The sequence below is a fragment of the Rhineura floridana genome, chromosome 15 (genome assembly GCF_030035675.1).
Source record: "Rhineura floridana isolate rRhiFlo1 chromosome 15, rRhiFlo1.hap2, whole genome shotgun sequence".
NCBI classification, from domain to species: domain Eukaryota; kingdom Metazoa; phylum Chordata; class Lepidosauria; order Squamata; family Rhineuridae; genus Rhineura; species Rhineura floridana.
In genome coordinates, this window is record NC_084494.1 from 20,758,000 (window position 1) to 20,770,696 (window position 12,697).

The following is a 12,697-nucleotide window of genomic DNA, read 5'->3' on the forward strand; positions in this document are numbered from 1 at the left end:
TCTCCTCGGAATAGAAATCCCTCATCCGTTTGTATCTTTAAAATGCACAATTCCAGGCTAGCTTTTTGCAATAAAAACAAAGATAAGCTTTTTCAATTTCTTTCCTCCTTAATTTCGTGAATGAAAGAGAAGAGTTATAACTCACCCAGGGGTTCTTTATAGCTGATTCATTGACAAATCCCGTTTTTGCTGCAACAATTTAAACCAGATGATAAAAATAGAAAGGAGGATGCTTGCCTGTTAAAATCCGTTTTTCTTTAAAAAAAGGATAAACGTGTCGCTTAATCAGTTAGAGCTTGTTTGAAAGTCCATCTGGCACTGCTGGTTGAACCTTCTCTCATAAACTAATGAAATCCAGTCCTCCCAACAAACACAGGCTTTTGTGGTTAATCTCTACGTTTCTTCCTGCCCGGGAGAAAGTCTTTACCAGTCAAAAAAAAACGTTCTGACTGATTTTAAAACTGAAAAAGCTTCTTCTGAGATGAGAGCTCGTCTCAAAGGCAGGCACAGGCGAAGTCACCCATCCCGGAAGTCCGCATCTTACCTGATATTGAAGGATGCCTTGCCTTAATTCCAGGTAAGAACACACAGGTATGCAACTAGCAAATGTTCAAAAGTTTCCCTAAAGTGGAGTCCATCCATAAAAAAGGGCTGTTTGCAGCCCTGATGTCAGGGGTCAGTATCCCTGGGCACTTGCCAAGGCCCACACCCCAGTAAGGGGTCACTGTCAATCCATGATGGCTCCTGATGGTACTTCTCTTCCTCCAAGCTATTGCTCCCACTACACCTGCCCTCTACAAGCAAATGGACAATGAGAGGAGCAAGAAAGGCCACAGTTCAATGGCAAGTGTATCTGCTTGCTCCAATTCAGTCCCTGGCATCTCCAGGTAGGTAGGGAATGTCTCCTCTCTGATACCTTGGAGAGCCGCTGTCAATCAGTGTAGACAGTACTGAGCCAGATGGACCAATGGTCCAACTTGGTATAAGACAGCTTCCTATGAAGAAGCAGTAGCCTCTGGCTGGTATTCAGTGCTAGTCCTACTCAGAATAGACGCACTGGAAAGAATAAACGTGACTCACTTAGGTTTATTGATTTCAGTGGCTCTACTCTGCATAGGATTTAGTGGAATACAACTCTCTGTATGTGTTGTCCTCTTCCTCTGGCAGGTGGTGTAGATGGAATCCAATGGAAGAGGCAAGTGAATGAATGGGCAATAGCAACACTGAGGAGGTGGGCCCAGGCACCCTTCAAAATCTGGAATTTGCACTGATTTAACTTGGCAGTAGCCAATAGGGTGTCACAGTCCCAATAAAGCATGTTTTCCAATGCTTGTCCTCCAGTTAATGAACACTCTGAATTTAAATGGAATTGAATTGAAACTTTATTTTTACCCCGCCCTTCTTCCAAACTGGAACTCAGGGCGGCTTACAAATAGAACTACATGTAGTTAAAAACATAGAAAAACATACAATTAAAATACAATTAAACTATGCACAACCTTAAAACCGTGAAAGGCACTTAAAAATCTAAAAACAATTTAAAATAATACAAATAATAACATAAAACAATAAAACAAGCCTTCTATTATTATTATTATTATTAAATTTATTCGACGCCTATCTGGCAGGACAACCTGTCACTCTAGGCGACATACAAAGGAATAAAAATACAAAAACAACATCAAAATATAAATCAACAGGTACATAATAAAAATACTGTTCACATAAGACCCCAAAAATCAGACCACCCCCTTAGCCACCTAACTGTGGCATGTTCATTCATCTGACTGTACAAAAAGCCATGTCTTCAACTGCCTCCGAAAACCCAAAAGTGAAGGGGCTAAGCGAGTATCAACTGGTAAGGTGTTCCATAGCGTGGGAGCTACAATGGAGAAGGCTTTAGATCTAGTACCACTTAATCTGGCCGCCCTGATAGGTGGAACCACAAAAAGTCTAGCGGCTGAGGACCTCATACGCCCATCTGCTCCAAGAAGCCCAATCCTAAACACCTTCTATCCCAAAAGCCTGATGGAATAAAAAAGTCTTTACTTGCCGACGGAAGGATGGCAAGGAGGGGGCCATTTGTGCCTCCCTAGGAAGGGAGTTCCAGAACCTAGGAGCAGCCACCAAGAAGGCCCTATCTCACGTCCCCACCAATCGCACTTGTGAGGGTGTTGGGACTGAATTCCAAGGGGAGCCAGACAGTGATGGTCAAAGGTCAAAGCTTGCCTTGATTTCCACTCATTTGGGGGGGGGGAGGACTTTCTTTGGGAGCACTTGCAGGACCTTGAGTCCTTTTGAGGGCTCACAAGGAGCTTGGGAAGGGATTGATTAGGCATGGCCCCTCCTTTGCTGCCAGTCCATCTGCCACTTTCCCAAGTAAAAAAATGGAGGAGAGGAACACTGTCAATGGAGGAGGACTGCCAGGTGGAGGGGGACTAGCAGAGAGGGCTGGCTAGAAGTGACAATGGGAGTAAATCCCATTGCCAAACTGAACCTGAATTTGAAAGGGTCTGACTTGGGTCTGACTTGGATCTGAAGTGAGCCTGTGCTCTGAATTCCCCCCAGTTCAAATGTCGCTCCTATTGCTAACCCCAGCTCAGTGCTAGAGAAGGAGTTTTTTTCATGCAGAAGATCCCAGGTTCAATCCTTGGCTTCTCCAGCTAGGAAATACACTTTTTCTGACCTGGAGAGCCACTGCCTGTCAGCATAGACCAGGGATGGGGAACCTATGGACTTGCAGGTGTTGTAGGACCCCAACTCCCATAGTCCAGCAACATCTAGAGGGCCACAGGTTCCCCATCCCTGGTGTAGACAATACTGAGCTAGGTGGGCCAATGGACTGAGTCACTCTAAGGCAGGTTCCCATGTTCAAACGGGTATTTCTGGCTGGATTTGTCTGCAATACATCAAACTTCAAGTCAAAGGAAAAACCAAAATCTGGGACCTCCTGCCTTCAAAACATGTGCTCTGCCACTGAGCTATAGCGCCTCCTTTAGTAAACTTGAATCACAAAACTATATTAAAAAGTGGTTGGAAACCTCAGGCCTGGGGGCCAAATGCAGCCCTCCAAGTCTCTCTGTCTGGCCCTTGAGGCTCTCCTAAGGCCACACACATCCCAACCACGCTCATTACCTGCACTTCTTTACACCCTCAAGTGCTTTTGCCTTGCTGAATTGTTTCCTTGAACTCTGTTAATGCTTTTTGCTTGCCTGGAACAAGGGCAGAGCTGGGTGTGTGAGCTGACTGTGCAAAGGGGAAAAAATGTATTGCCCTACCCACTTTTGCCTCTGGCCCTGCCCGCCACTGGCATGTGCCCCCCAGAAGGTTGGATGGAAGGGAACACAGCCCTTGGGCTGAGAAAGGTTCCTCAGCCCTGATACAAAAGGGTGCCTGTTAGCATAACTCTCAAACCCTCTTGTCTCTGAGATGATGAAATGCTGCCTAACCTGGTTTCTTTGTGTCCAGCAGACTCTGAATTCTGTAACACCCCACCTGGACGTGGAGGAGTGCAGCATTGCCCTTCTGCCGCGCAACCGGGAAAAGAATCGCAGTATGGATGTGCTGCCTCCAGACCGGTGCCTCCCCTTTTTGATCTCCATGGACGGAGATAGCAACAACTATATCAACGCGGCCTTAACTGATGTAAGTGCATTGCGTGGGTGTTAGAAGCAGGGTGGAGACAGAGGAGCCCAAGCCTGTCTCTGTCCTGCACCTGAGATGGTCAAATACAGGCTCTGAAGCTGCGGAATGAGAATGTGGAATCAGGATCGGGGAGGGGGGGAGGGTTGTGTGTATAAATGTTACTGATTTTCAAAAAAAGGAAAGAAACACAACTAAATACACTCAATGACCAACCATGAAAAGCATATAAAATAAAGCTTATCTTACAATTGGTGAACAAAGGAAAATTTAAAAACAGGCTATAACAAAAACAAAGCTATTCCCCAACAAGTAATCTAGGGGCTGACGGCATCATAAGACATGTAAAGAGGGAAAAAAAATCAATGGTGCTACAATCAATTAAGGATATGGCTGTGTGATGCAAGAAAGGTAAGAAAAAGAGAGAAAAGAGCTGTCTTAAAGTGTTCCAGTTTCTAGCGGAGTCAGATGAAGGGTTTTGATTGTGTTTTGATTAATATAAACAATAAATCGATACAATACAGAAATAAACTTGACCAGTCATCGAAATCCCACACAGAACCCTGTGTTTATGTGTCAATTTTTCCATAAAGGTAATATTCCATATTTTATGGTACCAATATTTTAATGTGGCACCATTCAAGACTTTCCAGCATGCTGCAATTGCAGCCAAGGATCCAGCTTTAAAGGGCTTAAAGAAAGAATGAACGGCTAAGTTTTTGTATAAAAACCAAACCAAAATGCACAGCTGCAGGAGAAACTGAAGGTGTTATAAATTGATTTATATTTTTGCAAGAAAGATGAACTGAACATTTCCCCCCAAACATGGCAGCTGTAGGGGAGGAGGAGTGCAAACCATCCCTTACAAATTTCAGGGGATGGAAAAAAATCTAAACCTTTTCAGGGCCTGGGGGCCTTTCTCAGACAAATCTCTGCTGCCTCCTCCTCTTTTCAAGCATAGCTTGATAGTCCCCCAACAATGCCACCCATCATGACCTGTGATGATTATAATTTAGCATTTAATATACAACCTTCTGCTGTTGATCATTAAAACCTCTTCAGCATGCACCTGCATTTCCCAGGAATGATATGAGCTCCTTTGCAACCTGTACATTGATTTGGAATCAAACATCCCCTAATGAATCTCTCCTCTCCTCTTTAATAAGCAGTTTAAGTTGGCCAATGTTCTATCTACTTTCACTCTCAATGTAGCTTAAATAGATCCCTGAATGGTACATCAAGTGCTCTAGGACCATTCAGTAAGATAGGTTATGATGATAACCAGGCCTGGTGTGCAATCAGATACATGCTCAGAGGTAGCTGCTTGAAAAGTTTGGTTAAATGTTATATAAATAGCTTGAACAAATGTCTAGTCAGAAGTCAATCCTGTTCAATGGAGCTTGCTTCCCTAATAAGTATGTATGTTGGAGAAATAATGAAGCAGATGAACCAGGGAAACTGGGGTGGCCAGTTATCAAGCAGACAGAATCAATGTGCTTGTTAATTTTGTTTTTATGGAAATCCTTCCTTTTACCTTTTTTCACTTTCCACACTGATTTTTTTTTAAAAGTAAAAGGACTTCACTTTGAAAATGCAACACAAGTAACAGTAGGCAGCCTCTCCAGCTTCTTGCAGTGATGGGAAATCCAAGGATCCTAGGGTTTTAAAGATGCACAAGCACCTGGGAAGGCTGAGGGGGAAGGGACATAGCTCAGTAACAGAGCAATTGCTGTGCATGCAGAAGGCCTCAGGTTCAATCCCTGATATCTCCAGGTAGAATTGCGAATGTCCACAGTCTGAAACCCTGGAGAGCCGCTGCCAGTCAGTGTAGACATTGCTGAGCTAGATGGACCAGTGGTCTGACTCTAGCTGCTTCCTACGTGCAAATGTTTTTCAGAGGAATTTGACTAAAATAAAAAGGAAGAAACTTCTTGATAGCACAAGCTGTCTCACAATAGTTCAGACTGCCATTGAAGGTATGGCTGCTCCATGTTGGAGGTTTTTATGTAGATCCTGGATAGTCACCTGTCAGAGATGCACCTGCAGTGGATTTCCTGCACAGACGGGATCAGGGATAGCTAACATGGTACCCTACAGCACATAGTCAAACTATGGAATTTGCTGCCACAAGACTTGGATGGCTTTAAAAGGGAATTAGACAAATGTATGGAAGATAAGACTCATGGCTGCTTACAGGCTTCACCTAGGTATTTTATGGCTGCCATTCTGGGCTAGATAGGCCTTTTGTCTGATTCAGCAGACAAAATTTTGTCTTTCTGTGTTCTGACACTCCCATCACTGTCAGCCAGCATGGCCAGTTGTTTAGGATGATGGGAGTTGTATGCCAACCAGAAAAAGGAGAGAAAAATCCCAAAATGCTGTAAGCAGACATGTTTCTTAAACAAGCCCAACATGTTTTGACCTCTACTGTGTTCGGTTTTCATCAGGGGATGAAATGAAATCTGTTGGTAGAGATCTCTAGCAGCAAAAATGCTTAATGACTTAATGTCCATTTTTTGTAATCTACAGGTATAAGCCAACAACATATGGAGAACACTATGTTGGCTACTCCTGGACTTGATTTGAGGTCCTTTCTAACTCAGTGATTCTGTGTTACTGGTTCAATGGCAAATAACACCTAATTTGAACACATTTTCAAAGTGTGTGAAGTCTGCTTGTGATGGGGGAGTAGGATATTTTGCATCTCTGTGTCTAAACAGGGTCTGTGCTCCAATAGCCCAATGATAAAACCTGCGTAGTTCAAGCCTATGCACATTAGACACTAATCATATAAAACTTGTGCCCAATACAGTGATACAGTGTGATCCCAGAGGTGCAGTTTGTACTATCCTGATCCCCCATCACATGTAAATTGCATGCTCTGGAGGTATTTCATTCATCCTTTATTTATTTTGGGGTATGCATCTGGGCTATCTGGGCTGTCTTACCTTTTAACCAGTTTGGTCTGCAAGGCAGCTCTGCATCACAACAATACAATCAAAACTATGTCAATACCATTTAACAAAGCAAAGGTCTGCAAACTGAACAGTAAAATAGAAAAATCAAAATAAGTTAAATGCCTCTAAAACAAGAATGAGGAACCTATGACCATCCAGATGTTGTTGAACTCCAACTCCCATCATCCCAAGTTAGTGAGGCCAAAGGACTAAATGCTTTGGAGAACATAATGCTTTTTGTTTGTTGCCTTAGAAGTTTCACAAATGGGCCTCCCACCTTCCTTCTGAAGATATAGCCTCTTGGAGCATGGCCCTAGCTAAAAATCGTGATGCTCAGGCAGGTTCATATGGGAGCAGGTGGTCCTTTGGTATTACCGTCCCAGCCTAGTTCAAGGCTGTATAGATCAAGACTGCTTTCACACTGCACTGTATTCCATTATTCCGATGATTCCTTACCTGGTAATTGGCACCTTTCATCTGACCTTTCACATGATATAAAAGCTAGTTCCAGAAATCTAATGGAAATTTAGTGCTCATTTCTGTGATAAACGATTCCAGAAATAATCTGTTTGCAAGCTGAGGAACCCAGAAGATCATGGGAGTTTTGTGCTAGCTGCAGCCACTAATGTGACAGGCATCCTGACATGCAATGCATTCCCGCCTTTGAGGCTCGTGCTGATTATTTTTGCCTGACAAAACCTGTGCTGGTATTCTGGTGTAGGGGCAGGTAGCAGCTTCTCCTTCCTCCTTCCCAGCCCCGTGTCCAGACACTAACTCAAGCAGTGAATTATGGGGGAATACAGTGTGCATGTATATAATGTGTGAGGGACCCAAACAAGACATTCGTTGTTGCAGCAATGTGAAAGATAGTTATGTGAAATGCCTGTATATTGGCCAAAAAAGCCACGGTCCTTTAACGCAGCAGGTACTGCAGTGTGAAAGGAATTTTAGAAACTGAGACAGAAGCCCTACCATCTTTATCCATTAAACAAAAGCAGTAAGCCCCATGTCTGAAAGCAGCCTAAGAGTAGCACTTTGAATTGCATTCAAAATTGCACTGGAAGCTAGCACAGACCTTTAAACACCGGTAAGATGTTGATCAGTTCTGCAGTTCCCAGTTTAACAGCCAAGGCACTGTAGTTGCTTCTGCTGTTGGAGCATTGTTCAGAGAGGGACCATAGCTCCCTGGTCATTCACATGTTTTGCATACAAAAGATCTCAAGTTCATTCTCTGCCATCTTCTCCATTTAAGAGGAATCAGGGAGCAGGCAAAGTGACCATTCTCTACGCTATGTGACACTGGAGAGCCGCTCCCTGTTAGAATTGACAATACTGCCTTTGGCAAACAGACAGAGCGGATTTTAGGCAGCTTTGCGTGATCTCACTCACATCTTCCTAGGTACTTCTGTGCAGTGTAACTAGATTTTTTTTCAGTTTCAGTTATTCAGCTCACTTTGTATTTACACCTGTGCTATAAAAAAAGAGCCACAAAACAAGCCCCAAACCCCCTCTACTGATGGGCAAGAGAAGACAGTGATGTAAATTCAGCAACTGCTTCTTAAACAATTCTTCCTGTCTCTCATCTCTCTCCTCCCCTGCAGTCCCTTTTCCTTTCCAAGCCAGGGGAAATAAATTCCATTATGCACAGAAGTTCTTTTATGAGTGCACGAGCTGAACCGACATGCTGTGTTATTGTAAATATGTCTAACAAAGAACAGGGAAAAGAGGGAGCCAAGAGCATCTGAGCTGGAAGCTGCCACTACATTCCTATCTCAAGAACATCAGGAGCTAAGTGGTATCAAGGCAGAGGGAGCAGATAAGCAACTTTTTCACTTGTTCCCTCCACACGTATGTTGGGAAGGATGGGGGAGAAATTTAGTTCACTTTTCATTTTAATGCAAATTTCCGTAATTCACACTTCCAGAAACAATGCTCAAAAAGAAACAGCCATCCTTCAAAATGCATATTTTTTTTCAAATTATGCAATGCAGTTGTCTGACCAAACAATGCTGACAAAAATGCATATATTAGGGGGACATGCCCATAAAAATAAATACATTAGTGAAAATAACATATAAAATTGTGTTATATTAGGAGAAAATGCTGGCAAAAATCTGAGTCCAAATTGCCTACAACAATGAGCGTTAAGGAGAAATTCACACTAAAATGCTGAAGAATTTTTGTGAGCTTTTGGGGTTTTTTGCGAATATTTTCAGAAACGTGGATAACTGAATTCAAAATTGGAAAAACAAGAAACTGAGAGAACTGAAACTGACAGATCTTTCCATCCCTAGTATGGATCAAGACCCCACTCCAGTTCCCTGTTCTCAGTTATCTGTTCCCTCTACCCCCAGCTGCTTTTTCTCCTTTAAGATGCTGTTTGTTGTTGTTGTTTTGCACACAATACCTTCAGGAGCCAAAAGCAGCAAGGGAGGAAACCGATGGAGGGAAGAGCAATAATTAGTGATAGTGCTTTGCATGCAGAAGGTTCCTTGTTCAGTCCCCCACAACCTCAGCTAATAGTGGGAAAACTCCTGCCTGGAATCCTGGAGATCCACTGTGAGTCATTGTTGGCAGTACTGACCTCGATGGACCAATGCTCTGACTTGGCCTAAGTCAGTTTTCTATGTTTGAATGTCATATCCAGTTCAGGGGTGCCTTCTGGATTTGGGGGGCACAGCAACTGCTCTTTTTCTTCAAAACAAAAGTGGTCAGTTTAAGCACTTTCAAAGAAAAAGGTAGAACTGACATATCGTTTGACCCTCGTGCACCTCTGGGATTCATTTTTAAATGAAATGCAGAGCCCCACAAACTACTTTGAAATAAAAGATCTGTTCCTCCCCACATTGCGTTCAGATTTATAATAGCATAGGGTGGTATTCAATGCTAGACCTGCTCAGTGTAGATCCACTGAAGTTAGTAGACATCACCAGCTTAAGTTCATTCATTTCTGTGGGTCTGTTCTGAGCAGGACTTAGCTGAATACAACCCATAGTGTTTAGAGCACTAAGGCAAGACTCCAAAACACGAAAAGCTGTTTCTGGTCTCATGGCTGGCCCAAGATATTTTGCTATCTGGAGGAAAGGACAAGACGTTGAGACCTTTCCATTCCATGTACAGACTTTGACCACATTCACACCATACATTTGTTCCACTTTAAACAGTCATGGCTTTCCCCAAAGAATCCTGGGAATTGCAGTTTGTGAAGGGTACTGGGAGACTCCCTATTCTCCTCATGGAGCTGCAATTCTCAGTGTTCTCTGTGAAGAGGGACTGACTATTAAAACCACTCTGGCCTCATCTACATGGTGGTTTAGAATGTGTTTGGTGCTACTCACATCTTTTAATTCTCATGGTTCATACGATGTTACTGGCAAACAGAAGCTATCATGCAGTTTTCCCCCTGTAAATCTAATCCTCTGATAATATGAAAAGGGAAGGAAAAAAGTCTTTAGTCTGTATCTCCAGTGCTTACAGACACTGTGCTTCAATGCTTTTTGGCGGATGTGTCAGTCATTCCCCTCTCCACACCGACTCCTTCCTCCTCCCTTTGTTCATTTTATTTCCTGTAGGCAGAAAAGCAACTTCCGGCTCCTCTCCCCCATTCTGCTAGCCTTTGTTATATTGTTGCAAACGGTGCCTTATTTTTCTTTCCCCCCTAACTTATGCGCAGAAGCATAACACTGCTCAAACAAAGATTTGTATTTCAGCTGTATCGAACCAGTGAAAATATTTATTTATTTATTTATTTATTTATTATGAGATTTGTTAGTCGCCCATCTGGCTGGATAGCCAGCCACTCTGGGCGACGTACACGATAAAACAGTATATAAAACAGTTAAAAATTTAAAAACACAGTAAAACTAGCCCATTCCAAAAGCCTGCCTAAAAAACCAGGTCTTCAGGGTCTGGCGGAAGCTCATTATAGACGGGGCATGGCGTAGATTATTTGGGAGAGAGTTCCATATTTATACAAATAATCACACTTTCGGGTTGTGGGTTTTTTTAAAAAATGGAACCTACTGCAGCTGGTAAGCGGTATTCAGAGGTGGTTTACCATTGCCTTCCTCATAAGAACATAAGAAGAGCCTGCTGGATCAGGCCAGTGGCCCATCTAGTCCAGCATCCTGTTCTCACAGTGGCCAACCAGGTGCCTGGGGGAAGCCCGCAAGCAGGACCCGAGTGCAAGAACACTCTCCCCTCCTGAGGCTTCCAGCAACTGGTTTTCAGAAGCATGCTGCCTCTGACTAGGGTGGCAGAGCACAGCCATCACAGCTAGTAGCCATTGATAGCCCTGTCCTCCATGAATTTGTCTAATCTTCTTTTAAAGCCATCCAAGCTGGTGGCCATTACTGCATCTTGTGGGAGCAAATTCCATAGTTTAACTATGCGGTGAGTAAAGAAGTACTTCCTTTTGTCTGTCCTGAATCTTCCAACATTCAGCTTCTTTGAATGTCCACGAGTTCTAGTATTATGAGACAGGAAGAACTTTTCTCTATCCACTTTCTCAATGCCATGCATAATTTTATACACTTCTATGATGTCTCCTCTGACCCGCCTTTTCTCTAAACTAAAAAGCCCCAAATGCTGCAACCTTTCCTCTTAAGGGAGTCGCTCCATCCCCTTGATCATTCTGGTCGCCCTCTTCTGAACCTTTTCCAACTCTATAATATCCTTTTTGAGATGAGGCGACCAGAACTGTACACAGTATTCCAAATGCGGCCGCACCATAGATTTATACAACGGCATTATGATATCGGCTGTTTTATTTTCAATACCTTTCCTAATTATCGCTAGCATGGAATTTGCCTTTTTCACAGCTGCCGCACACTGGGTCGACATTTTCATCGTGCTGTCCACTACAACCCCGAGGTCTCTCTCCTGGTCAGTCACCGCCAGTTCAGACCCCATGAGCGTATATGTGAAATTCAGTTTTTTTGCTCCAATATGCATAATTTTACACTTGTTTATATTGAATTGCATTTGCCATTTTTCCGCCCATTCACTCAGTTTGGAGAGGTCTTTTTGGAGCTCTTCGCAATCCCTTTTTGTTTTAACAACCCTGAACAATTTAGTGTCATCAGCAAACTTGGCCACTTCACTGCTCACTTCTAATTCTAGGTCATTAATGAACAAGTTGAAAAGTACAGGTCCCAATACCGATCCTTGAGGGACTCCACTTTCTACAGCCCTCCATTGGGAGAACTGTCTGTTTATTCCTACTCTCTGCTTTCTGCTTCTCAACCAATTCCTTATCCACAAGAGGACCTCTCCTCTTATTCCATGACTGCTAAGTTTCCTCAGAAGTCTTTGGTGAGGTACCTTGTCAAAAGCTTTTTGAAAGTCTAAGTACACTATGTCCACTGGATCACGTCTATCTATATGCTTGTTGACACTCTCAAAGAATTCTAATAGGTTACTGAGACAGGACTTTCCCTTGCAGAAGCCATGCTGGCTCTGCTTCAGCAAGGCTTGTTCTTCTATGTGCTTAGTTAATCTAGCTTTAATAATACTTTCTACTAGTTTTCCAGGGACAGAAGTTAAGCTAACTGGCCTGTAATTTCCGGGATCCCCTCTGGATCCCTTTTTGAAGATTGGCGTTACATTTGCCACTTTCCAGTCCTCAGGCACGGAGGAGGACCCGAGGGACAAGTTACATATTTTAGTTAGCAGATCAGCAATTTCACATCTGAGTTCTTTGAGAACTCTCGGGTGGATGCCATCCGGGCCCGGTGATTTGCCAGTTTTTATATTGTCCATTAAGCCTAGAACTTCCTCTCTCGTTACCACTATTTGTCTCAGTTCCTCAGAATCCCTTCCTGCAAATGTTAGTTCAGGTTCAGGGATCTGCCCTATATCTTCCACTGTGATATGCAAAGAATTCATTTAGCTTCTCTGCAATCTCCTTATCGTTCTTTAGTACACCTTTGACTCCCTTATCATCCAAGGGTCCAATCGCCTCCCTAGATTCCTCTGAGGCTGAGAGGCAGTGACTGGCCCAAGGTCACCCAGTGAGCTTCATGGGTGTGTGGGGATTCGAACCCTGGTCTCCCAGGTCATAGTCCAACACCTTAGCCACTACTTGAAAGCAGTCCATT

At 43.3% G+C, this 12,697-nt stretch overlaps 1 protein-coding gene across 6 annotated transcripts in view; it reads left to right on the forward strand.

Moving 5' to 3' along the window:
* PTPRU (protein tyrosine phosphatase receptor type U) overlaps nucleotides 1-12,697 on the forward strand; it is a 580,511-nt gene that overhangs the window by 504,204 nt on the left and 63,610 nt on the right. For 5 of the 6 annotated variants that reach the window (XR_009759096.1, XM_061596132.1, XM_061596131.1 and 2 more), the window contains one exon: nucleotides 3,469-3,645. Coding sequence is in view for 5 of the 6 variants with exons in the window: in XM_061596132.1 (XP_061452116.1) it covers nucleotides 3,469-3,645 (177 nt within the window). In the remaining variant the exon portion in view is untranslated. The remainder of the gene's footprint in view (nucleotides 1-3,468; nucleotides 3,646-12,697) is intronic. The other variant, XM_061596133.1, reaches the window with a different exon arrangement.